Source organism: Eleutherodactylus coqui, chromosome 13 (assembly GCF_035609145.1).
Source record: "Eleutherodactylus coqui strain aEleCoq1 chromosome 13, aEleCoq1.hap1, whole genome shotgun sequence".
Classification (NCBI taxonomy): Eukaryota; Metazoa; Chordata; class Amphibia; order Anura; family Eleutherodactylidae; genus Eleutherodactylus; species Eleutherodactylus coqui.
The window spans coordinates 98,372,271-98,399,712 of record NC_089849.1 but is presented as its reverse complement, the minus strand read 5'-3'; the positions used below and the strand labels follow the sequence as shown (position 1 = coordinate 98,399,712).

Sequence of the window (27,442 nt, the reverse complement as noted above, 5' to 3'; positions counted from 1 at the left end):
CATTGCCAGGCATGGAGCTCATCCTAATGGGGATCTACAATTTACTTGTGGAAGTAATGAAGATAGACTTGTTCACACTCCGCTCACACGCTGCTACAACCGCTGCCGCAACCGCTGACCCTCTGCCGCAACCGCTGCCGCAACCGCTGACCCGCTGCCGCACCCGCTGACTCGCTGCCGCAACCCCTCACCCGCTGCCGCAACCCCTCACCCGCTGCTGCAACCCCTCACCCGCTGCTGCCTCTGTGCAACCACTCACATGCTGCCGCTCTCGCGCATCCTCTTACTCGCTGACACTTATGCGCAACCAGTCACAAAAATTTTTATTTTTTTTTTACAAACACTTAGACCCCCAGACACACACACACACGGAAGACACAACTAACCAGATACACAGAAGACACACACTTAGCTCACAAACACACACAGAATATACTTATCAGCTCCTCCACTCCTCCTGGTGACGTCACCCGCTGTCCCGGCGGCCGCTCACTCTGCCCTCCTGTCTCAGCTGCTCCGCTGAACTCCTGGTGGCCTCTTGGCTCCGGCTGCTGCGCTCCGGTCTCTCCGGTCTCTCCTGCCCCCGCACCTGCTTCGGCTGCCCCCGCACCTGCTTCGGCTGTCCCCGGACCTGCTTCGGCTGCTGAGCTGCTCCGCTGTCCCCTTCAGCTCCCCGCTCGTGCCTCTAAATGCCCTTGCAACTGGTGTCTAGGATTTTCCTTTCTACGCAGTTTCTTTTTTTTCTTACTCCCGTAGAAGTGAATGGAAGTTGGACAAAAGTAGCACAGCAAGCTGCACGGTTTATGCAGCTCCCATACATTTTTATGAGAGTTAAGGAAACTGCACAGAACTGCCCCCAGCTCGGCTGTTTCCATAATTCTGGCTATCTCAAGCAACAGAGCTGAGCTAGGATGGGGGTGTCAGTTTTTTGAGTTAAGGAAATACATCTAGGTTCCATCACTGGGACCGACACCTATCCGATAATTATGGCAAATCAAGGGGATATGCCATAAATATCCAAAATGGGAATACCCCTGTAATGTGTGCAATCAACTCCTGCTTCCTCCGAGGCTTCTGTTAACTGGTGGAGCCTGGACCACTGACTTTCTTACTGATGTCTAGTACATTCAAAGCTTTAGTTCTCCATTCTCTGTTGAATTTCTCCTACTTAGGTAGAGCTATTGTTAAATGCAAGAGCCACATCCGTCAATTCATTTGGTAATTAAAAAACAAATGTCTGTTGGACGTCTTAGATTTGATCACCCCTACAGCTAGTATGTGAGGGAGTTGTCGAAGCTGAACACTCCCTTAATGGTGGATAGGTACATGCAAATTCAGATTTCTTAAAGTGGCCATTAACTTGACAATGATTTGAATTATCCAACCAAGAACAGGTAGGAAGAGCCATACCCATTCCACCTGGGGATGCCAGTGATCGGATTCATAGCTGAACCAGTTATCTGTTCTGGGTTGGATCTACAAGATTGCCACGTCTGCGGCTTCCTTAGGAGACATGAATACAGACATTTATCAGAAATGATCCTTGGTAATTAGTCGCTGTTGCTAATGTTGTAGGGCTGAAATAATATTTGACTGAGATTTTTATGGGGCAATAGAGAAGCCTTGTACAGATGCTTGCCATTGTGAGAATAGTACCCTCCAAGGAAATCAGTCATCACAAGACATGTGTTTACCTGTACGCCAGGCCGATGTCTGTTCTAACACTAATGCTCATCTAATGGGAGTCTGTGTGAACTTGGCCGCTTGTAATGATATACTGTATACACATTAAGATATTTGGTTTCTTTTAACGATTAGGACTTGTTTTAATGTTAGGTATTTGACACAAGTAAATACTGGATATATTACATTTTATATGCAACTTTTTAAATAAATCTTTATCCTAAAAGGAAAGTATTGTGGGAGGGAAGTGCAGTTCTTTAGTAGTTGTACAGAGATGTAGTGTGCCGTACTAGGCAGGAGGATGGGGCGCATAAAGGCGTAGGGTGCCCTACTAGGCAGGAGGATGGGGCGCATAAAGGCGTAGGGTGCCGTACTAGGCAGGAGGATGGGGCGCATAAAGGCGTAGGGTGCCCTACTAGGCAGGAGGATGGGGCGCATAAAGGCGTAGGGTGCCCTACTAGGCAGGAGGATGGGGCGCATAAAGGCGTAGGGTGCCCTACTAGGCAGGAGGATGGGGCGCATAAAGGCGTAGGGTGCCCTACTAGGCAGGAGGATGGGGCGCATAAAGGCGTAGGGTGCCCTACTAGGCAGGAGGATGGGGCGCATAAAGGCGTAGGGTGCCGTCCTAGGCAGGAGGATGGGGCGCATAAAGGCGTAGGGTGCCCTACTAGGCAGGAGAATGGGGCGCATAAAGGCGTAGGGTGCCGTACTAGGCAGAAGGATGTCACGGACAAAGGCGTACGGTGCCCTACTAGGCAGGAGGATGCCGTACTAGGCAGGAGGATGGGGCGCACAAAGGCGTAGGGTGTCGTACTAGGCAGGAGGATGGGGCGCAGAATGGCGTAGGGTGCCGTACTAGGCAGGAGAATGGGGAGGACAAAGTGATAGTGTGCCGTACTAGGCAGGAGGATGGGGCGCACAAAGGCGTAGGGTGCCGTACTAGGCAGGAGGATGCCGTACTAGGCAGGAGGATGGGGCGCACAAAGGCGTAGGGTGCCGTACTAGGCAGGAGGATGGGGCGCACAAAGGCGTAAGGTGCCGTACTAGGCTGGAGGATGGGGCGCACAATGGCGGAGGGTGCCGTACTAGGCAGGAGGATGAGGCGGACAAAGTCATAGTGTGCCGTACTAGGCAGGAGAATAGGACGCACAATGGCGGAGGGTGCCGTACTAGGCAGGAGGATGGGACGCACAAAGGCGTAGGGTGCCGTACTAGGCAGGAGGATGGGACGCACAATGGCGGAGGGTGCCGTATTAGGCAGGAGGATGGGGCGCACAATGGCGGAGGGTGCCGTACTAGGCAGGAGGATGGGGCGCACAAAGGCGTAGGGTGCCGTACTAGGCAGGAGGATGGGGCGCACAAAGGCGTAGGGTGCCGTACTAGGCAGGAGGATGGGGCGCACAAAGGCGTAAGGTGCCGTACTAGGCTGGAGGATGGGGCGCACAATGGCGGAGGGTGCCGTACTAGGCAGGAGGATGAGGCGGACAAAGTCATAGTGTGCCGTACTAGGCAGGAGGATAGGACGCACAATGGCGGAGGGTGCCGTACTAGGCAGGAGGATGGGACGCACAAAGGCGTAGGGTGCCGTACTAGGCAGGAGGATGGGACGCACAATGGCGGAGGGTGCCGTACTAGGCAGGAGGATGGGGCGCACAATGACGGAGGGTGCCGTACTAGGCAGGAGGATGAGGCGGACAAAGTCGCAGTGTGCCGTACTAGGCAGGAGGATGGGACGCACAATGGCGGAGGGTGCCGTACTAGGCAGGAGGATGGGACGCACAAAGGCGTAGGGTGCCGTACTAGGCAGGAGGATGGGACGCACAATGGCGGAGGGTGCCGTACTAGGCAGGAGGATGGGGCGCACAATGGCGGAGGGTGCCGTACTAGGCAGGAGGATGAGGCGGACAAAGTCGCAGTGTGCCGTACTAGGCAGGAGGATGGGACGCACAATGGCGGAGGGTGCCGTACTAGGCAGGAGGATGGGACGCACAAAGGCGTAGGGTGCCGTACTAGGCAGGAGGATGGGACGCACAATGGCGGAGGGTGCCGTACTAGGCAGGAGGATGGGGCGCACAATGGCGGAGGGTGCCGTACTAGGCAGGAGGATGAGGCGGACAAAGTCGCAGTGTGCCGTACTAGGCAGGAAGATGGGACGCATAAAGGCGTAGGGTGCCGTACTTGGCAGGAGGATGGGACGCACAAAGGCGTAGGGTGCCGTACTAGGCAGGAGGATGGGACGCACAAAGGCGTAGGGTGCTGTACTAGGCAGGAGGATGGGGCGCACAAAGGCGTAGGGTACCGTACTAGGCAGGAGGATGGGGCGCACAAAGGCGTAGGGTGCCGTACTAGGCAGGAGGATGGGGCGCACAAAGGCGTAGGGTGCCGTACTAGGCAGGAGGATGGGGCGCACAAAGGCGTAGGGTGCCGTACTAGGCAGGAGGATGGGGCGCACAAAGGCGTAGGGTGCCGTACTAGGCAGGAGGATGGGGCGCACAAAGGCGTAGGGTGCCGCCCTAGGCAGGAGGATGGGACGCACAAAGGCGTAGGGTGCCGCCCTAGGCAGGAGGATGGGACGCACAAAGGCGTAGGGTGCCGCCCTAGGCAGGAGGATGGGACGCACAAAGGCGTAGGGTGCCGCCCTAGGCAGGAGGATGGGACGCACAAAGGCGTAGGGTGCCGCACTAGGCAGGAGGATGGGACGCACAAAGGCGTAGGGTGCCGCCCTAGGCAGGAGGATGGGACGCACAAAGGCGTAGGGTGCCGCCCTAGGCAGGAGGATGGGACGCACAAAGGCGTAGGGTGCCGCCCTAGGCAGGAGGATGGGACGCACAAAGGCGTAGGGTGCCGCCCTAGGCAGGAGGATGGGACGCACAAAGGCGTAGGGTGCCGCCCTAGGCAGGAGGATGGGACGCACAAAGGCGTAGGGTGCCGCCCTAGGCAGGAGGATGGGACGCACAAAGGCGTAGGGTGCCGCCCTAGGCAGGAGGATGGGACGCACAAAGGCGTAGGGTGCCGTCCTAGGCAGGAGGATGGGACGCACAGAGGCGTAGGGTGCCGCCCTAGGCAGGAGGATGGGACGCACAGAGGCGTAGGGTGCCGCCCTAGGCAGGAGGATGGGACGCACAGAGGCGTAGGGTGCCGCCCTAGGCAGGAGGATGGGACGCATACAGGCGTAGTTTGCCGTAGTAGGCAGGAGGATGGGGCGCATACAGGCGTAGTGTGCCGTACTAGGCAGGAGGATGGGGCGCACAATGGCGTAGGGTGCCGTACTAGGCAGGAGGATAGGGCACATAAAGGCTATGTGAACAAGTAGCGGCATATTGGTGGATAAATGCTGCATTAAAATAAAACCTATTTTCTGAAAGTGGAGACATGTTACAGTCAGACCGCAGTTTCCTGCCCTGCCCAGTTGTAGGCGCACCACTATATACAAATCTCTCCTGACACTCCTGTTTCACCAGAGCTAAGTCTCCCACAGCAAGACAACAATGACATCACTGGTGCCACTTAGCTGGTGAGCAACTGTCACAGTCACATTGCTGTGGCAGCCAGAAGTGGAGGCCGGCAGAGGATATAGTATGGTGGCATTTGCCTCCAATATAGTTAGTTCTATAGCAGTACAACTCATGAATTGTGTTGCTTATCACCTAACTTTTTACACATTAAAGGGGTTATCGCAGACTATATTATTGATGACCTATCCTCAAGATAAGGCATCACTATTAGAATGATGGTGTCCGACTCCTGATGCTGCTGCCGATCATCTGTTTGCAGGGATAGAGGCCTATTTATTGGTCTGTGATGACACATCCATTAGTCACATGGCCTTTGCATGGCTCAGTTCCATTCAAGTTCCATCCGTTTCAGTACTAGGCACTACCACTATAAAATGTACAGTGCTGTGCTTGGTACACAGTTAAGTAGGCACAGCACTCACCCAAACAGCTGATCATGAGGGGTGCTGGAAGTTGGACCCCACAACTCCAATATTGACTGTTCCTGAAGACTTTAAAGTGACCTTTTGGGTCCAGAAACAAAACTTTTCTGGTGGGGATGGGTTCCATTATCGTGTGCTGCACTGATCGGTTTTGTTTTTTCAAGCGATTGTCACATTTCACACAGTAGGCAAGTAACAGGAGGTCACAATACATATAGTAGATGCCTCTTGGTCGGGCGTGGTAGATAAAAAGTGCTGAGCTCAGTTGTGGTCTTCTGCAACTCTAGACGTTCCATGTATTACGCCTGCAGTAGCAGCAGCTCCATTCTGTGAAACAAGCACATGTTTAACCCCTTAAGAACCAGGCTGTTTTGTACCTTAAGGACCAGATACCTTTTTTTTTTTTTTTTCAGGGATTTTACCCATGTGGTGGTTGAGCTGCCCTACTTTTTATGACATCATGATTTTTTTTTTTTTGTGGGTTGGTACGTACCACAGTACCAAAATGAATGTATTTTCTTTTTTTATTTTTCTACTTTTCAACAATAAAACCATTTTTTGAAAATTATTTTTTATTTTCATTGTTACTTTATTTTTCCATGGATCGTGATCTGCAAGGGCGGAACAACCGGAAATTCTTATAATCAGCAAAGTTCAAGTTGCCTTTGTATTCTCCTCTCTCAGGAGAACTGGGGGAAATTCTCAGTCAAAAAATGCAATTTTGAATTTTTCTAACCATAATTCTTAGTTTGTTATGAAAACCCATGACAAGGACAAACTCCACTATGTGATCCTAAAGAAGTGTTGATTGGTATAAACCTGTTCTACAACATGCTCACCAGAACAGTCTCATCCAATGTGGGTCCCTTATCTATATCCTGATAAAGCTGAAAGGTTATTGTAGAAGTAAATGCCCCAGATGGGATCCATACACACTATCATAGGCACCAGGCCAGCGGGGCCATAGAACTGGTCCAGAAAAATTGACTGTTCTGATCTTAGATGGCAGTCTTGCAGTGCTGTGGCCAAGATGTCCTCATCTCCTTATTGATGTAGATGTAGGCCCAAGTTAGGAAAGGAAAAATTGAGATGGACGTAGCCACCAGCAATCTGATCCACCAACCACGGCTCTGTAATAAATCAGTGAAAATCATTATAGTAATTGTAAAAATGTAGATGGGGTAGCATTATGGTGGCTACCCCCCTCCCCCCCCCCCCCCGGGTACCTAGGGGGCAGTGTTCCGGTGGCTACCCCCCGGGTACCTAGGGGGCAATATTTTTCAAGTATCTGTGTCTGGAAGGAGTGACAGCATACCAGGTGCATAAATTGAATACTTCTTTATTCCTCTATTCCTGCGACGTTTCGATCCGGCTCGGGGTCTTTGTCAAGCTTATAAGCTTGACAAAGACCCCGAGCCAGGTCGAAACGTCGCAGGAATGGAGGAATAAAGAAGTATTCAATATATGCACCTGGTATGCGGTCACTCCTAGATACAGATCTTTGCACATGAGTCTTGGGCTGAGACTCCTCAGTGACGGGGATTCAGGATCTAAATGATCCAACTATTGAAATACAAGTCAAGAAAGTGCTACAGGCTAACGGTGTCAGTATTTTTCAAGTAGTCATTTCTTAAATGTGTATTCCAGATCCTTTAATATTGGTGGCTTCTCCTCAGGATAGACGGTCAGCAGAGGTCTGCAGCCGAAGATCCTCGTTGATCGCCTGGCCCACTGCAGTGCAGCGGATTGGCTGACATCATCGGTGGTCAGGGCTGGAAGTGTAATAGACGGCTTTACACTGCCATTTAAATCAAAGTGATCAATACCTTCTATTAGATGTCTAACCCACTGCACTGACAGCTGATCAACAGGGATCTGGAGTGGGGTATCGCCGCCTACCAACTATTGATCACCTGTCCGTTCCGATTATTTCCCAGTAAGGGTGACTACCCACTAGTGTTTTTCTGCTGCGCATTTGCTGCTATTTTTTCTTCCAATTGTCAATGGGACTTTCTAATGTTAAAAACGCAAAGTTGCGTTGCGTAGCGTTGTGGTTTTAACATTAGGAAGTCCCATTGACAATTGGAAGAAAAAATTGCAGCAAATTCGCAGCAGAAAAAAAACCCGCTAGTAAATAGTCACCCGTAGCATGTCCTGCGATCATTGCTGATCACATCTTCTAGACCTAAAAAATGAGCGACTGCACATCTCCAGCTGTGTAACTAGGGAAGCGCTACCAACAATGTACTCTATGACAAGAGGAGGTTGAATAAATGATCGCTCAAACTAATGGTAATTGCCAAGTGAAAGTAAACGGGTGCCGCTCAGCGCTCCTTAAACTTACCTTCCAGTGTCTTTACAGAGGATGAGCCACAGTGCAATGATTAATAATCCAATTAACTCCCTACAAGATAACTTTGAGTGAGTGTCAGAAGGAAGCCAAATCTTCATTTTTAATGTGTCTTTGCAGCTAATAAGCTGCCGTTATATAAAGTTATTTTCTACCTCCACCCTCTTACTACTTCCCCTATGTGTCAGTCTTCCCTGTAGTTCTAGCATTCTATTCATAAGCTACAGCAATCATGTACTGTAGTCATACAGCTTACCTGCACTCCTCCTCTTGTAGTATGCTTTTTATATTACCAGAAATCAGAAGCGATGCCAAAAGATAAAAAGCTCCAATCAAACAGATGGCGCAATGGAGACCGGACAGCGTCCTCCAGATCACGTGACCTATGTGTTGAAAATAACATGGATGTTGTTACAAAATGCCCCTTTAAATTTTAGCAGCTATGGAAAGATGTGAGAATCAGTGTTGACCCAGGACCTGGTCATTATCACTGTGGACTCACCCGTTATATCTGGATCTATACTGAGGAGGGAAATCAGGGCGGCTGGGACTGCATAGATCACCTATAGAGAATAAAGAAACGGAACGGAGTGTGTACCCTGGAAACCGTAGAGCCGGATTCCGCATGCAAAATCTGTCCCTGGCAGCAGCGGCATCCGCGAGTACCTCTCTTGTCTTCTTCATCTGTACTGCAGATGGTCCACATGGCTCGCAATCGGACATGCACAGTACATTTTTTTTTTTCTTCAAATGTTAATTGCAGACGGGCCGCGGATCAGACGGCTTCACTGACTTCAATGGAAGCAGTCTGTGCTGAGCCCGCACAAAAGTGGAGAATTCTGCAATTTTTCCCTGCAAACCAAGTGTGCAGGGAAAAGCGTTGATGCCTGCAGTGGATTTCATAGCAAAAATCCACCCATGTGCAGGCGGGCTAACAGTCTGGTCAGAACGGCCCAGTTGGCAGGTAATTTGTTGATACGACCATCCAGCTTCTCCCATCCCAATACTGCGCCCCTCTAAGACTCCGGTAAAGGGGTGAAATCTCTTCTCGTAGAGGCGTCTAGTGAGCAACAAGCTCCACACAAGCTGAAGAAGAGGTCACTACGGGCCTCTGAGAGCCTTTTATAGGCCAAGGGTGGAGGCGCTTTTACGGCCTCCGGTGACAAGACCGTTCATCTAATCACCACAACTCATCATTTGTATATCTGCCTGAGATGGAACTGCAGGACGGGTCTTACAGTAAAACTACAACGTCTTCTAGGTGTTCGATTTTATTTTTTTTCCTTTTGGCAGAGAGTGTATAGCGGGACCCCGACAGGTAATTTATGTGTGTCAGCCTGTCCTACTGGTCACTGCTGCCACCCCCCCACACACAAGGGGCATCACCCTCCAGAAGCCGCAGGATTGATGGTGACACTGCCACCATAGCCAATTGCTGAGATTCGACCGGACTCCCTGATTGTGCTGCAGTCAGCCAGCAGGCTAGCGCTGCGTACAGCATGAGCAGAGTGGTGGCAGCAGAACTTGGAGCAAGTTTCCTGGATTCTGGGACTGACCAGCTGGATCCAGGACAGTTGAGAGAGCTCTGCATGGCCGACAAGCACTATGGTCATCTTTATGGCCACTTCTTGTGGAATAACTGAGGGGATCACATTGTGGAACGCCTGCCACACTTCCGCCACGTGAGAATGTGGTCTTAGGGCAGTGTTTCCCAACTCCAGTCCTCAAGGCACCCCAACAGGTCATGTTTTCTGGATTTCCTCAGTGTTGCCCAGGTGATGTAATTATTGTCGGTGCCTCAGACATTCCCACAGGTGTTCTTACTAGAGGAGATCCTGAAAACATGACCTGTTGGGGTGCCTTGAGGACTGGAGTTGGGAAACACTATCTTATGGACTAAATTTTGTTACTTTCCTCAGACTTTATTGACATGGCCCATTTATCAGAATACCACAAGTTTGCTTGGAGTTACTTACTATCCATATTTCAGCATCTGGGTCATTGATCTGCAAAAAAAAAACAGGAAAGAAAGGTTAGACAAGTGGTGACAAGAACCAGTAGCCCCAGCATCATGAGCATTTGTAGCAGAACTGATGTGTAGTAACGGCACTTTATCAGCATTGCAGAAATACTCTGTGCTGCTAGGAGCCTTGCTTGTTCCACAATTTAATGCATACGAGATCAGCACAACCATCCCCTGAAATACTCTGTACTGGCCTGTCCATGTTATTTCATTCACTCCAGCAGATAACGGGTTAAACTTACTTGCACATAAGCCGCCTTGTCGTGGTGGAGTGTGCGGTCACATAGACTTGTCGCGGTGGAGTGTGCGGTCACATAGACTTGTCGCGGTGGAGTGTGCGGTCACATAGACTTGTAGCGGTGGGGTGTGCGGTCACATAGACTTGTCGCGGTGGAGTGTGCGGTCACGTAGACTTGTCGCGGTGGAGTGTGCGGTCACATAGACTTGTCGCGGTGGAATGTGCGGTCACATAGACTTGTCGCGGTGGAGTGTGCGGTCACATAGACTTGTAGCGGTGGGGTGTGCGGTCACATAGACTTGTCGCGGTGGAGTGTGCGGTCACATAGACTTGTCGCGGTGGAGTGTGCGGTCACATAGACTTGTCATGGTGGGGGTGTGCGGTCACATAGACTTGTCGCGTTGGAGTGTGCGGTCACATAGACTTGTCGCGTTGGAGTGTGCGGTCACATAGACTTGTCGCGGGGGAGTGTGCGGTCACATAGACTTGCCGCGGTGGAGTGTACGGTCACATAGACTTGTCGCGGTGGAGTGTGCGGTCACATAGACTTGTCGCGGTGGAGTGTGCGGTCACATAGACTTGTCGCGGTGGAGTGTGCGGTCACATAGACTTGTCGCGGTGGAGTGTGCGGTCACATAGACTTGCCGCGGTGGAGTGTGCGGTCACATAGACTTGCCGCGGTGGAGTGTGCGGCCACATAGACTTGTCGCTGTGGAGTGTGCGGCCACATAGACTTGTCGCGGTGGAGTGTGCGGTCACATAGACTTGTCGCGGTGGGGTGTGCGGTCACATAGACTTGTCATGGTGAGGTGTGCGGTCACATAGACTTGCTGCGGTGGAGTGTGCGGTCACATAGACTTGTCGCGGTGGAGTGTGCGGTCACATAGACTTGTCGCGGTGGAGTGTGCGGTCACATAGACTTGTCGCGGTGGAGTGTGCGGTCACATAGACTTGTCATGGTGGGGTGTGCGGTCACATAGACTTGTCATGGTGGGGCGTGCGGTCACATAGACTTGCTGCGGTGGAGTGTGCGGTCACATAGACTTGCTGCGGTGGAGTGTGCGGTCACATAGACTTGCTGCGGTGGAGTGTGCGGTCACATAGACTTGCTGCGGTGGAGTGTGCGGTCACATAGACTTGTCGCGGTGAAGTGTGCGGTCACATAGACTTGTCGCGGTGGAGTGTGCGGTCACATAGACTTGTCGCGGTGGAGTGTGCGGTCACATAGACTTGTCGCGGTGGAGTGTGCGGTCACATAGACTTGCCGCGGTGGAGTGTGCGGTCACATAGACTTGCTGCGGTGGAGTGTGCGGTCACATAGACTTGTCGCGGTGGAGTGTGCGGTCACATAGACTTGTTGCGGTGGGGTGTGCGGTCACATAGACTTGCTGCGGTGAAGTGTGCGGTCACATAGACTTGTCGCGGTGGAGTGTGCGGTCACATAGACTTGTCGCGGTGGAGTGTGCGGTCACATAGACTTGCCGCGGTGGAGTGTGCAGTCACATAGACTTGCTGCGGTGGGGTGTCCCGTCACATAGACTTGGCGCGGTGGAGGAGTGGTCTGTCACAGTAATTTGTCAGGTGGGGTTGGAAGGGGGGCTGTGACAGTAATTTGCCGCACTGGGTGGGTTAGCGTGGGGCTGTCACAGTAATTTTTCACATGGTATAATCCTGTCTGTGCAGGGAGGGGAGGAGGTGAGCTGTGTCTGTTGTGAATGGTGGATCCTGTGTTATCTATATATAGGTATCACTGTACTTGTAGGGGGGAGGGGCAGGGGGTGCTGTTAGTGTACTTGTGTGTGGGCACTGTAAAGGGGGACTCTGTGGGGGAGGTCACAGGGGGGCACTGTATAGGGACGCTGTGGATGGGGGGACTGTGGGGGGCATGCAGGGGGGGGCTACTTTGGAGTGCACTGGGGGGACTCTGGGGGGGGTGGCATGTGTAGGTGGGTACTGTGGAGGGCACTCTGGGGCGGGGGATACTGGGGGGGCACTGTTGAGGGGGGACTGTGGAGAATGCTGTGGTTGGGGGGGAATGAGGGGGGCATGTGGAGGGGGGCTACTTTGGAGGACACTGTAGGGGTGACACTGGGGGGCACTGTGGGGGGGCATGTGTAGGGGGTACTGTGGAGGGCACTGTTTGTGGCACTGTAGGGGGGAACAACTGTGGGGGATCATTAGGGGGGCACTGTGGGAGAGTGCACTGTGGGGGGGGGGGTCATTGTGAGGGGCACTATGGGGGCATGTGAGTGTGGGGAAATGTTTTGTTTTACTTTCCTTTAGCAGGGTGGGGGGGCAGTAGATACCCTTGCAGTGGGGGGCTGCAGGAGAGTTCTCTCTCCATTCACTATACACTGTGCTGCTGTTTACACTAGGGATTTTATCGTGAACCATGAGTGTATAACACAGTCTCCCCTGGCCACACCCCCTCTGATTATAGTATGCATCAGGGGCGGGGCCTGGGTGGGGAGAGACTGTAGTTCGGTTCAATAGAGGTGGGCGTGTCCTGGGCGGGGCTATGACCAGAGAGGAGCGAGGCCAGGAAATCCTGCCTTTCATGCCTCTCACTGCCATCGGGTGCGTGCACACAGAAGAGGGAGAGCGCAGAGCATTGTGGGAAGGCAGCACAGAGGGAGAGCGCAGAGCATTGTGGGAAGGCAGCACAGAGGGAGAGCGCAGAGCATTGTGGGAAGGCAGCACAGAGGGAGAGCGCAGAGCATGTGAGAAGGCAGCACAGAGGCGCCATCTTTGAAAGCTGCAGTGAAGATCAGATTCTAAGGTAATAAGCTGACATTGCAGCTGATCTGCCTGCTGGTTTGAGCCCCTGTATGCTGTGTGTTACCATCCTTACTGAAAGGGAAGCAGCAGCATTATAAAAAATGTTACCCTGTGTGGCCGGACAACCCCTTTAAACTTTCTCTTCCTTGATGTGACTATTCGGTTCCTTTGCTAATGACTAATTTACTGGGGACACCCTTAAAATATAACCTTTAATAAGATATAACAAGGCCTGATGTCATGTAAGAAACAAACAATACACAAAATACAGAACACAACTAAAAGGTCAGGGACAATCGGCCGTATAGTCCCAAATCAATGAGTCGCTCACAAATATACCCATGGGAGACCGCATTGATCAGACGCAGAAAGCCATAGATTTCTCTCTGCTAATTGGTCAGTGTACTGAAAACCAACTGCGCAGCCCCAGAGTAATAACAGGAGGGTCACTGTTGGGGAATCTCCAGATCCTAACTGAAAAATATTGTTCCTTTGGCCTCGTGTTAAAGGGGTTGTCCCGCGCCGAAACGGGTTTTTTTTTTTTTTTTCAATAGCCCCCCCCGTTCGGCGCAAGACAAACCCGATGCAGGGGTTAAAAAAAAAAAACCCCGGATAGCACTTACCCGAATCCCCGTGCTCCGGTGACTTCTTACTTACCTTGCTAAGATGGCCTCCGGGATCTTCACCCACGGTGGACCGCAGGTCTTCTCCCATGGTGCACCGTGGGCTCTGTGCGGTCCATTGCCGATTCCAGCCTCCTGATTGGCTGGAATCGGCACACGTGACGGGGCGGAGCTACGAGGAGCCGCTCTCCAGCACGAGCGGCCCCATTCAGAAGGGAGAAGACCGGACTGCGCAAGCGCGTCTAATCGGGCGATTAGACGCTGAAATTAGACGGCTCCATGGAGACGAGGACGCCAGCAACGGAACAGGTAAGTGAATAACTTCTGTATGGCTCATAATTAATGCACGATGTACATTACAAAGTGCATTAATATGGCCATACAGAAGTGTATAACCCCACTTGCTTTCGCGGGACAACCCCTTTAATGGGTGGGTCGGATTCTGTATGCGGGAGCCCTCAGTGAAATCAGACTCGAGCGGCGACTGCACATGTGCGCGGAAGTGCTGGGCGGCACACATGCGCAGTATAGTTTTGTTTTTTTTTTAACTGCTTTCCCGCGGATTGGATGGCTTCCATTGACTTCAATGGAAGCCGTCCGTGCGGGAACAACACTGAAATGGACCATACTGTGATTTGTTTTTCGGACCAAAAGATCCGCAAAACAAATCTGCATACTTTAATTGGGGTGCGGAGGCCCATGCTTCCTTATGGGTGGCTTTAATTGCGGATCTTCCGCAAAACAAATCCGCCCCTGGACATTGGGCCTCAATCTGATAGGGCTAAAGTAGGGTAGCTCAAGTCTAATACTTCTAGATAGCCTCAAGTATATGTTTGAGTGACTCATTGACCTGGGGCTATATGGCCGATTGTCCCTGACCTTTTAGTTGTGCTGTATTTTGTGTATTGTTTGTTTCTTACACATCAGCCCTTGTTAACTGGTATAGTTATATCTTATTAAAGGTTATATTTTAGGGGTGTGCCCCGTGATTATGTCCTATTTGGACACTTCCTTGGCTATACTGTAATTCATTTGCTAATAACTACAATCATGTGGATTGTATAAGAGGTGTTTTAAATATGAAAACCATTTTAGTGAATCGGAGATTATAATTGGAGATTATTATGGACAGTAGAGTAATAACGCATAAGTGTTGATGCATCACATTCTTTTTTAACATACTCTTCACATTGGTGGATTCTAAAGGTCTGGCCTCTCTGGATCTAATATCTACAAGGCATATTATAAGCCTCCAGTATATCGCTATATGTCCTGGCAAGAGAGTGAGGAGTAAATGTAGTGTTTAATGGCTGATGGCGCTATATGGCGCTCTACCATTTGAAAAGAGTGACTCCTAAGGTGACCAGAAGCTAAAGTGATCTGCTTCCTGTCACAAAAATTGTTAAAGGGGTTGTCCTGCGGCAGCAAGTGGGGTTATACACTTCTGTATGGCCATATTAATGCACTTTGTAATATACATCGTGCATTAAATATGAGCCATATAGAAGTTATTCACTTACCTGCTCCGTTGCTAGCGTCCCCGTCGCCACGGTGCCGTCTAATTTCAGCGTCTAATCACCCGATTAGACGCGCTTGCGCAGATGGGTCTTTTCCCTTCGGCTCGGTCCGGCAGCAGCGGTGTTCTGGCTCCGCCCCCTGTACGCATCATCACGTAGCTCCGCCCCGTCACGTGTGCCGATTCCAGCCTCCTGATTGGCTGGAATCGGCACACGTGATAGGGCGGAGCCAGAGCACCGCTCGTGCCCGGACCGACCAGAAGGGAGAAGACCCTTTTGCGCAAGCGCGTCTAATCGGGCGATTAGACGCTGAAATTAGACGGCACCATGGCGACGGGGACGGCAGCACTGGAGCAGGTAAGTGAATAACTTCTGTATGGCTCATATTTAATGCACGATGTATATTACAAAGTGCATTAATACGGCCATACAGAAGTGCTTAACCCCACTTGCTGCCGCGAGACAACCCCTTTAAGCACGGTCAGTAAAGTGACTGCTGTGTTGAGCATTAGAACCCAAATGCAGGATGTTCTCTTCCTCCATTCCGGCAATTGACCTGGAATCCAGTGACCTTGCAATGTCATTACTGTCCTGGATGGTCTGGGGGGGACATCACATATGACAGTCAGTCACACCTAGTAGTTGTACGAGGGACAATCACAGCTCAGCGATATGTTCAGGACATCCTGCAGCCACATGTGTTCCTCTCATGGCGGCTTCAGCAGGATAATGCTCGGCCGCACACACAAGGGGGTCACAGGAATGTCCCCACAGCATTGTCACACTTCTGTAGCCTGCCCCATTGCCAGACTTATTGCCAATAGAACATGTATGGGACCATCTGGGATGCCAACTTTGACAAACTTGGAGTTCACACAATCTAGAGACTCCGCTACCATAAATGTGGACCGATATGCCGCAGGATACCATACGGAGCCTGTGTACCTCCATGCCTGCTTGTATCACATCTTGTATCTCAGCTAGAGGCGGCCCAGCAGGACACTAAAGCCTCCATGCCCACTCGTATCACATCTTGTATCCAAGTTAGAGGCAGTACAACAGGCTACTAGAGCCTCCATGCCCACCTGTATCACATCTTGTATCCAAACTAGAGGCGGTACAACAGGGTACTAGAGCCTCCATGCCCACTCGTATCACATCTTGTATCCAAGTTAGAGGCAGTACAACAGGGTACTAGAGCCTCCATGCCCACCTGTATCACATCTTGTATCCAAACTAGAGGCAGTACAACAGGGTACTAGAGCCTCCATGCCCACCTGTATCACATCTTGTATACAAGCTAGAGGCTGTACAACAGGGTACTAGAGCCTCCATGCCCGCCCGTATCACATCTTGTATCCAAGCTAGAGGCGGTACAACAGGGTACTAGAGCCTCCATGCCCACCCGTATCCCAGCTAGAGGCGGTACAACAGGGTACTAGAGCCTCCATGCCCGCCCGTATCACATCTTGTATCCAAACTAGTGGCGATACAACAGGGTACTAGAGCCTACATGCCCGCCCGTATCACATCTTGTATCCCAGCTAGAGGCGGTACAACAGGGTACTAGAGCCTCCATGCCCGCCCGTATCACATCTTGTATCCAAACTAGTGGCGATACAACAGGGTACTAGAGCCTATATGCCCCCCGTATCACATCTTGTATCTAGTGGCGATGCAACAGGTTAGTAGAGCCTCCCTTCAATGGGTCAGTTCTCCACAATAAATGATCCTTGTGCTCTGATATTGGAATCACTGACTTATATCAACGTTACAATCACACAGAGAAACTTTCATTTGATTCTGACAGCTAGGTACTGAATTTCTTTACAATGAGTGTATTATTGATGTATATTTTTGAAGCACCTAGGATGAGTCCAAAACTATGTGGATAGGTTATAAGAAGACCCAGCTCAATGGGCAGCGTGATATTCTCAGAACAGGCGATGGGAAAAGAAGACGACAAGCTCTAAGATAAATGAAGCCAATTACAGAATTTATGAAGACCTGAACACAAACCAGGGAGGTGTGGAGAAACACTTTTGGACTTAAAACCTAAATAATAAGAGGTTCTTCCAATAATCATGAACTTTCTAAATCTATTGTAGACCAGCTGAAAAGAAACCTCCTATATGTCATCACTGCTGCCTTCTGGCCACTGTATATACTGTTCATTCGGAAGGTCCTATGTTGGGATTGGTTCACCAGGCATCTTAATGGCATGATCATGATTTCCATGATGGTATATATTCATCTCTCCCCTTAATTTTTCCAAACACAGTTGTCCATTACAATGAGCCGGATTTTCGCATATCATCTAAAATGAATTTGAGCTTCAGTCTAATTTGTGACGTTACTGGAAGGTTTTGTTCAATTCTGTCGGGGATCAACTAACTGTCCTAGCTGTCCAAGTTCAAGCCCCTTCTATGAATTGAGCTTCTTCTTTCCAAACTAATCATACATTTTTGTACTTCTCTTGTCTTGGTCTCTGCAGGTGGACAACAATGCCTTATTGACTTATTGCTGCTCGCAGAGATGTGGCGAGAAAAATAGGTTTCTAGATGTGATAATGCCCTATTGTCCTAGACTTGTGGATCAAATAAAAGCTCGATTTCTTCAAAAAGATAAAACATTTAAGACAAGATGCTTTAGCTCGGCACATTTCAACCAAAAATGACAGATATTGTGTTTGCTTAGCTCCTTACACTGTGGACTGTTATGAGACCCGGTGCCCTCCCAAGCATTTTCCCTGTTTATGAAGACCTTGATGGGTCCATTTTAAAAAGGCAAAGGAGACAAAAAAGCCCTGGAGATTCTGGTCAGCACTCAAATCCAAAGACTTCTGCAGTTTTGCAAAAGGTGGAGAACTAAATGCTCATTCATTGCACAGTGCTCAGGTAGATCCATCTAACATCCAAGTCCATAGACCTTTATCGGAAAAAGTACCTAGGGATCCTTTTTGTGGTATTATAACTCTTTCCCAAAGAAGGTCATGTAACATATTTGAGAAGGGGTAGAGGTGGAGCTCCTTCAGCTAATAGCGTTATTATGCCTTATAAAAAATGGAGTCAGGGGCTACCTGTCAACTAATGCCAACCATATACATAGAGAGTAGCGTGTAGACTGAGAGGAGAAAGAAGAAGAACCGGGTATAATACTCATTGAAGTATTTGTAAGAGTTGCGACAATGAAGTCCACAATTTTTTCTTCCTCCTCACATGTAACATATTTGGACAGTGCTGTTAATTTTACAGACAGGACAACCTCCAGAGGTACAGATTATAAGCCCTGCGAGGTTAGTATGGCTATAAGGGAAGTGTTGGATGTTGTGGAGAGTTCTGCTAGACCAGTAACCAACTTGTGCATTCATCACCATATTTATAGCCGACCGTAGCTGATGTATATACGATGCATCGTTTTGTATGGATATTAATTAGTATGGATTTGCATAATTGGTTACAAGAAGGTGAACCAAGATCTGAGCGTAGTACTATCGGACAGGCACCAAAGCTTCATGGCACCACAACAACCACAAAGCCTTGTTCGGAAATGGCGGTGGCAGCCCCAGGCCCGCGAACAGCGAGAGGAGACTTTGGATAACCAAAGTACAGTAATGATATGCTCTGTAATTAGCCAGCTGTATAGCTTTGGTTCCCAGCCTAATACAGATCTTAGGATCATGCAGTGAGGGGTACAGTGGACCTTCTACATGTGATCTGGAATAGAAGAGACCTCTCAACATTTGAACTCCTTGTCACTTGATTGAAACCGGTCATCACTGTCATTGGAATATGGAAGTAAACCTTTAATATAGTAATACATGCAATCGCAGCAGGGAATTATAGTTATCCAACAAAACACCCTATGAAGCTGACAACTTGTGGGTCCTCTTATTTATATTTTGTCCCCTCAGTGTTTCTACTATAAGGCAAACCTGGACCCAATTACTCTATATTATCTGCTATTGATGGGCACTAAGGGTTACAGTTTGGCATATGGTTTTAATGTAGAAAACTGTTCTTTACAGTCTAATCTTGGTAACTGACTATAGCCTATTGTAATCCACCATATTGTCAGCTCTTATGACTCTGCTTCTCCTGGTACCATGTGAGTCTCAGATCGTTTTACTCGGCTACAGATGATCCTAAATGAGTATTGTCACATGAGGACTTACAACCAAAGTTTGAGGTACGGTCTTCAGTGATCCGTCATTGGTGAACAGCAGGTCCAGCAATGCATTGTGTATTCTTTGTATATTCTGAAATATTCATGACTCCTGTAATTGGTGACAGAGATGTAGATTATTACAAAGGGTAGAGCACTGCCTCATCTTCCACAGAGTTCTCCTTCATGTCCATTTTTCTATTTCTAGATGTACTATGGGATAAAGCAAGTGCTTTTCACTATTATGTGGTCTATCACTATAATGCTGCTCAGATTAAACTAATAACCTTGTATAAAAGCTGTCTGTTCATAAGGGAGTAACAATTGTTCTGAAGGAATCGGTAGTAATAATCTCCGCTTCCGTGTAATTAAGAGGTTCGTGCTGGGTATACGTCTTGTGTATGTATGAAACTAAAAGTGCAAGTAGAGGAATCTATGGAATAAACTTGTTCTTATCATTTTTCAGATAGAAGAGATGCCGAAATGTATTGTGAAGGACTGTCTGCATTATACTGGGAGGAAAACTAGCCCCCATGGAGTGAGTCTACACATGTTTCCCAAGGACTTGGCCTCCATTAAGAAATGGCTTGTACAGACTAACCAAGACTTTGGTGACCTTGACTTATTTGCTATGGGGATCTTGCATGGAAAGACAGGTGTTTGCTGTATTTGCTCTGCCCATTTTGCCCCAGAATGCTACGCCTTAGTTGGGTCACAAAAAGTACTTTTGGAAGGCGCTATTCCAACCATATTCCCTGCGAGGGATAAACCGTCTAACACAATGGATACTGTGGATAAACCTGTATTTCAAAACCTTTACTTGCCTATAAAACTGTGGTCAAACAGTGTGTCTGTGGTATCAAATGCAGCTCCATGGGGTGCTAACCAACTGATAAACCCTGGCATTAAAATTAATCAGAACAGTAATATAGTCGCCAATGAGTTCGGGGTTAATGTGAGCACGTCGGCAGCAGAAAATAAGCCAAAAGAAAGGTCCAGTGAATGTGAAAATCCACCAACAAATGACACTGAGACAGTCTCAAGGTTCCCTGACTTGTCAACTAAGAACGAAGACCAAGCTGTTCAATGGCCCGAGTATGAGAACAATGGAGAAATGTGGAAAGTTCTGCACGATCATTTCTACGGAGTGCAAAGTGGCAACAAGTATCTAGGCTTGAACCGATGCTCGCCGATGACAGAGTGTATGTCAAAGGATGGGTCTGATAGCTACTTTGAAGGCACTCATTTGGAAACTGAACTGGTATGTTTGCCATTACTTGGTATTTTTTCACTTTAGAGCTGCCAAAAAACCCTACATTAATTCTTATTGGTTAGTCTCTGATTAAGTTGCTCTTTATCCACTGCCATCTGTTATTGGATTTTATTTCCAAACTTGGTAAGGAATGGGTTGTCCCTACAGACCTTACGGGTAAAAAAAAAAAAGTTCAGGAATTGCATTTTCCTGAAGGCATTTGGAGACTCCATCAAGCATTGACAGGAAGCAGCTGGGGTTCCAAGTGACAACTCCCTTTTAACATCCATTAAAACTATTTTTGGTGTTTTTAAATTATGCATATTGTTTCACTGTTCATTGTTAAAATAGTTTTTCTTAACCTATCTCTATCAAGTTTAACCAACTATGAAAAGAGACTTGAGTAGTTGTTGGCTAGCCAACCGGTGCTTGGTATCCTCACTTTTCTTACCTTCTGCATGTTCTCTCCCTCCCACCCCCATAGTTTTCAATGTTGCAGTATATCATCAGCATCTTCACAGTTAATAGAAATAAGGACCTAAAATCGGCAAGGATCTTAAACAAAGCCCTGGAGGTTGTCTCCCTGATAACTGGAGAGGTGAGCCCTTCTTCACGTTTGATGACAAATCGCACTTGTGTCCAACTGTAAGTAGATCTCTGGGACTTTCAAGGTTGATTTTACTGTCATTTGCTTAAAAGGGGTGTTCCCTTAGTTGACATTCATCACCTATTCACATAGGTATAGGTAACAAATGTCTTACCAGGACATGTCCCACCGATGACTAGAACAGGTTTCCGCTTTCCTCCTTACTGCATAACCACAGTGAGGAGAACATAGAATGGAGCTGCAGTTGAGTATGCACCCTTCTGCTTCATAGCCCCATAGACTTTGCATGGAGCAAGAAGAGAGCCTGGACCCTTCTGCTCCATTAAAGGTTTTCCTGACTATGTTATGTACTGAACAATATCTATTGATCGGTTACATCCCAGCCTTTAGACATTTATTATTCCTTTTGTGTAAGAGAAATTTTTGAAGACCAATGATGTACATGTATATCATTGGTTGTCAGGGGGTGTATGGAGTGAACTTGGGAGCAGAGTCTGCTCTATACACAGTGGCTATTTAAGAATTTAGGTGTTGCAGTCAATACTGACCACGGCATCTAATTCATTGATGAGGGGGCTCCCTGCCAGTGGCAGGGCTTCATAGGTTAATATTGGCATGTACTATACACTGCAGATGTATTGTAGTGTATTTGTATGTTCAGGTTCCCAAGTGAGACTAAAAAAAACAATTGTGCTAAAATGTGTGGCCTTTCTACTTCTCTTTCCACAATTTGATAAGAAGGCAAGGCTAGATGGAGGTGGTGGAGCTGCCATCAGTTTGACAGATTTACTATGGCTTGCTCCAGAAATTGGCTTAAACGTTTTTTCCGGGCAGCGTAGATTTCAGTTTGTGGCGCACTTACAGCCAAACATCTATCAAATTTATAAATTGGTACATGCCACATCTTTCTCCACCACACATTGATTTAAGGCGGGCGTTGAAACACCAGTCTAAAGGCCCCTTACATAATGATCAGCTGCCAACATTTTTCCAAACTTTCATTTCTCCAATCAATAGCCCATGAAAAATGGTAACATTCAGTCAAGGAAGACGTCAAAGCTCATTTGTCAGCTGATCATTTATGGAAGCATAAAAGTGCTCACTCGGCGGCGGCACAACTCCCAATGTAAACATGGAGATGTGCTGCCAATGAATGCATTCTGTATGGGGATCGAACAATTTTAATAGTAATCATTAGTCCCCATATTACATAGTCTGCCCATGAACTAGCGCTGGCAAGCAATGTTCATTGTCTATCAACTCTTGTTACCACCCGTAGAACTACTCTAATAGCCCTTTCACACGGGACGATTCTCATTCAATATTGTTCAGATTGCCGCGCTCCCGCAGGAATCTGAGCGATAATCGTGTAAACGCATGCAGCGACTAAACGAGAATCATTCAATTTCTGCATGCAGGAAACTGAATGAAGTGTCGTTCAGTTAAACAGCAGACATTCACATCTGAACGACTGTCTGCTTACAGTGAATGGAGGCGGGGGGGGGGGAGCACTACCCGTCCCGCTCCACCTATATGCCGGCAGCGTTGTGAGCGATGCCAGCGATACTCGCTCCTGTTTAACAGCGCAGGAGCGAGCATCACTGGGATTTGCTGCTGGGCATTGTTTTCCATACGTCTTCTTGCTAGATTTCCTCTTTAATGTATTCAGAATTCTTATTGATCAATGTACACATGTGGTGTTTTTCCATGATTTTACAGGAGTGGGTGATTGTTAACAAGAACTCCATCCATAAAGGTGTGCACCAGCTGACTGGCGAGGTAAGCAGTCCTATTGTGTCATTCTAGTGATAGTGGAGAATTCAGAAAGAGTATATAAAGGGGTGTGTTTAGCAAAATAGTAACTGTAAGCCGCTATTGAGTTGATGCATTTATGTTCCCGAGGAGACAACAGCCTGTGAGAGAAACCATTGAAAGTAAAAGACTAAAAAATAGCATCTGCCCAGCTGCCAGCTAATATACAGCACATTTTTCAGTTTCCTGTGAAGTGTGACGATGTGGCTGTCTTCTTCACGATGGATGAATGGACCTATATAGACCAACACAAGGAAGACTACGACGACTTTGTAACAGATAATATCCCAATGAGTCGCACGTGGGAAGTTCCCGAACACTGGGATTCTGGTAAGAAATTGGTCCATGTACATACATGTAAATAAAAAAATTAAGCTTGTTCTTTGTATAGCGCCAACTTATTCCGTAGCGCTTTCAAGTAATTTATTTATTACCCCCAACTAAGCTGGGTACTAACTTTGTTACAGATAATATCCCAATGAGTCGCACGTGGGAAGTTCCTGAACACTTGGATTCTGGTAAGAAATTGGTCCATGTACATACATGTAAATAAAAAAATAAAGCTTGTTCTTTGTATGACGCTAACTTATTCCGTAGCGCTTTCAAGTAATTTATTTATTACCCCCAACTAAGCTGGGTACTAACTTTGTTACAGATAATATCCCAATGAGTCGCACGTGGGAAGTTCCCGAACACTGGGATTCTGGTAAGAAATTGGTCCATGTACATACATGTAAATAAAAATATAAATAAAGCTTGTTCTTTGTATGGCGCCAACTTATTCCATAGCGCTTTCAAGTAATTTATTTATTACTCCCAACTAAGCTGGGTACTAATTTTACCGACCTCCGAAGGATGGAAGGCTGAGATGACCTTGAGCCGTCTACCTGAACCACGCACGGGATTATACTCACAACCTTCTGGTCATGAGCGAGAGCCTAGGCCTGCATCTCTGCTGCCTTGAGACTCGGCGCCATGACATTGTCAACGTTTGCTTTATCCTGACTGCTTGGCTGAGGCTCTCTATAATCTTCTGGTGTTGGGGTTGTTAGATTAGGGGATTTTCTTTTTCCATTGTACAATGCCTGATGTAAGGTTACATTTACAAGTAGTCTATTTTGGTGAGCATCCACACCAAAATCTGCACCATTTGGTGTGGATTTTGATGCAGTTTTTTTATGCTGATACACAGCAGATTTCACCCTTTCAACTGAAGGGATGAGGTTTGCTGCGGATCCAAATCCAAGACAAAATTTTGGCACAAATATTCCACTGCAGAAAATTTGCACAAATAAAATACTGCAACGTGTGAATGTACCCTGAATTTCACATAACGCACTGCTCTGTACAGACCCTACACAAGCAAGATGGGGAGGGCGTTACATGGATCTGTACTGTCCTGTACCTGACCACTAACAGAAAACCAGCAGAGTAGTGAATAAAGCTTTAGATGTGACTAGTGTATAAGACTTTATCCACTATTGTTCTTTGTTGTTTTTTTAACTGTCAGATCCCATTACTGAAGATGATGATGAAGAAGACGACATGGAGGATAACCCTGAAAAAATCAGCTCAGAATGGGAACCAGATAGTGACATGGAATCTGAGGATAGTTATGACGGAGGCCAAGAACCCAGCAAGAGTCCCGATAGATCATCTTCTGCTGAGGAAGACCCAATAACTCATAGATGTGAGCAGTGTGAAGAGTCTTTCTCCGACACACAGGCTCTTGAGACACACAAAATAACACACATGAAGAAGTGTAAGAACTGCGAGGAGCTGTTCAGTTCTAAAGCAGAAGTGATTAAACATCAGGCTGAGAACCACGCCGCCAAGCGCTTTGCCTGCACTGTCTGTGGCATACAGTACAATTACAAGTCTCAGTTCATCATACACCAGAGGGCGCACACGGGAGAAAAACCATTCCACTGTGATGACTGCGGGACAAAGTTTGCCCATAAAAGCAGTTTGCTTGTCCACCAGAGGAGACACTTAGAAGGAAGAACCTTTAAGTGCAGTAAATGTGAAAGATGGTTTGACAAAAGAAGTGAAGTGTCCAGACACGAGAAGAAGGTCCACAACAAGAAAAAGCAATATAAGTGCAGTAAATGTGAAGAATGGTTTGAAAAAAAAAGTGAGATGTCCAGACACGAGAAGGTCCACAAGAAAAAGCAATATAAATGCCGGAAATGTGGGAAGACATTTGTACAGAAAGCAGCTCACGAGAGACACAAGTGGGATCATGATGATGACTAAAGACGTTTGGCTTCTTGGAAGCTGGATTTAAGTGTTCGAATGTTTTTTTTTTTGTGTAATTAAAGGGGTTGTCCCACGCCGAAACGTTTTTGTTTTTTTTGCGTAGCCCCCCCCCCCGGTTCAGTGCAGGACAAACTCAAGGGATGTGTTGAAATAAAAAAATTATTTTTACCCGAATTGCCTCTCTGCAACTTCTTCCTTCTTTTCCTCCAAGATGGGCGCCGGGATCTTCACCCACGATGCACCGCGGGCTCTTTGCGGTCCATTGCCGATTCCAGCCTCCTGATTGGCTGGAATCGGCACACGTGATGGGGCGGAGCCAGAACGCCGCTCGTGCCCGGACCGACCAGAAGGGAGAAGACCCTTCTGCGCAAGCGCGTCTAATCTAGCGATTAGACGCTGAAATTAGACGGCGCCATGGAGACGGGGACGCCAGCGCAGGGAAGGTGAGTATATAACTTCTGTATGGCTCATATTTAATGCACGATGTATATTACAAAGTGCATTAATATGGCCATACAGAAGTGTATAACCCCACTTGCTTTTGCGGGACAACCCCTTTAAGTCAGGTAGGGATGTGGCAGTAAGACCTGTGAGGTGTGGTAGTTCCATCGTTGCCATTGCTGGGGAGCAATTTCATGTTTCCTTAAAGGGGTATTCCCATCTCAGCCAATCCCATTCATGTCTATGGGATTTGGTGGAAACGTGTCACCAGGATCATGCTGCCCGAACCATAGGCAGAGAGAACCCAGGACAGGTATGTACAGTTTATCCATGTATGTAGGGAGAGAGCTGTCATTCCAGCTGATAAGAGGCCAGCACGGTGCCACCCCCGGGACTTGGAGCTGCATTTGGACAGCATCTTCAAAGTGGGTTTGCTATGATGAAGCTGAAAGGGTGGAGACACAGATTAGCTATTAGTCAGTGAGGGGGATCAATGAGTGGAAGAGGTTACTACAGGAGTGGGGAGTTCTCCTTCAATGGAAGTCTTCAAACAGAGGCTGGATAGGCATCTGTCTGGGATGATTTAGTGATTCTATACTGAGCAGAGGGTTGGTCCCTTCCAACTCTACCATTCTATGGTTCAGCAGGATGAGCCTGGTAACATGTTACCTTTAAGAAAACTGTAGAACAGCCAATTCAGGGCAGATGTGGCCATGGCATATAGACAGGTATTCCCATCTCAGTCAATCATTGCGTGAGATGGGAATACATGTCTAAATGCCCTTGCAACTGGTGTCTAGGATTTTCCTTTCTACGCAGTTTCTTTTTTCTTACTCTCGTAGAAGTGAATGGAAGTTGGACAAAAGTAGCACAGCAAGCTATATGGTTTATGCAGCTCCCATACATTTTTATGAGAGTTAAGGAAACTGCACAGAACTGCCCCCAGCTCGGCTGTTTCCATAATTCTGGCTATCTCAAGCAACAGAGCTGAGCTAGGATGGGGGTGTCAGTTTTTTGAGTTAAGGAAATACATCTAGGTTCCATCACTGGGACCGACACCTATCCGATAATTATGGCAAATCAAGGGGATATGCCATAAATATCCAAAATGGGAATACCCCTGTAATGTGTGCAATCAACTCCTGCTTCCTCCGAGGCTTCTGTTAACTGGTGGAGCCTGGACCACTGACTTTCTTACTGATGTCTAGTACATTCAAAGCTTTAGTTCTCCATTCTCTGTTGAATTTCTCCTACTTAGGTAGAGCTATTGTTAAATGCAAGAGCCACATCCGTCAATTCATTTGGTAATTAAAAAACAAATGTCTGTTGGACGTCTTAGATTTGATCACCCCTACAGCTAGTATGTGAGGGAGTTGTCGAAGCTGAACACTCCCTTAATGGTGGATAGGTACATGCAAATTCAGATTTCTTAAAGTGGCCATTAACTTGACAATGATTTGAATTATCCAACCAAGAACAGGTAGGAAGAGCCATACCCATTCCACCTGGGGATGCCAGTGATCGGATTCATAGCTGAACCAGTTATCTGTTCTGGGTTGGATCTACAAGATTGCCACGTCTGCGGCTTCCTTAGGAGACATGAATACAGACATTTATCAGAAATGATCCTTGGTAATTAGTCGCTGTTGCTAATGTTGTAGGGCTGAAATAATATTTGACTGAGATTTTTATGGGGCAATAGAGAAGCCTTGTACAGATGCTTGCCATTGTGAGAATAGTACCCTCCAAGGAAATCAG

At 47.8% G+C, this 27,442-nt stretch overlaps 3 protein-coding genes across 3 annotated transcripts in view; 2 read left to right on the top strand and 1 right to left on the bottom strand.

Moving 5' to 3' along the window:
- The window catches only part of LOC136588379 (uncharacterized), a 44,553-nt gene extending 19,235 nt beyond the window's left edge, over positions 1-25,318 (top strand). Inside the window, exons 7-10 of the mRNA XM_066587542.1 lie at positions 23,264-23,314; positions 23,452-23,502; positions 23,640-23,690; positions 24,495-25,318. Of these exons, the coding sequence (XP_066443639.1) occupies positions 23,264-23,314; positions 23,452-23,502; positions 23,640-23,690; positions 24,495-25,240 (899 nt within the window). The 3' untranslated portion in view covers positions 25,241-25,318. The remainder of the gene's footprint in view (positions 1-23,263; positions 23,315-23,451; positions 23,503-23,639; positions 23,691-24,494) is intronic.
- LOC136588283 (transmembrane protein 220-like) lies at positions 6,230-16,100 on the bottom strand. The gene is made up of 7 exons (XM_066587379.1): positions 16,095-16,100; positions 10,236-10,250; positions 9,947-9,976; positions 8,473-8,533; positions 8,227-8,353; positions 7,965-8,024; positions 6,230-6,750 (listed from the first exon to the last, which is right to left on the bottom strand). Exons 1-7 carry the CDS (start codon positions 16,098-16,100, stop codon positions 6,690-6,692), a joined length of 360 nt encoding a protein of 119 aa, XP_066443476.1. The 3' UTR covers positions 6,230-6,689.
- LOC136588380 (uncharacterized) lies at positions 12,830-23,203 on the top strand. Its single transcript, XM_066587545.1, has 5 exons — positions 12,830-13,010; positions 19,780-20,574; positions 21,050-21,210; positions 22,892-22,951; positions 23,167-23,203. Exons 2-4 carry the CDS (start codon positions 19,789-19,791, stop codon positions 22,899-22,901), a joined length of 957 nt encoding a protein of 318 aa, XP_066443642.1. The 5' UTR covers positions 12,830-13,010; positions 19,780-19,788; the 3' UTR covers positions 22,902-22,951; positions 23,167-23,203.
- Positions 25,319-27,442: the final 2,124 nt, after the last annotated feature.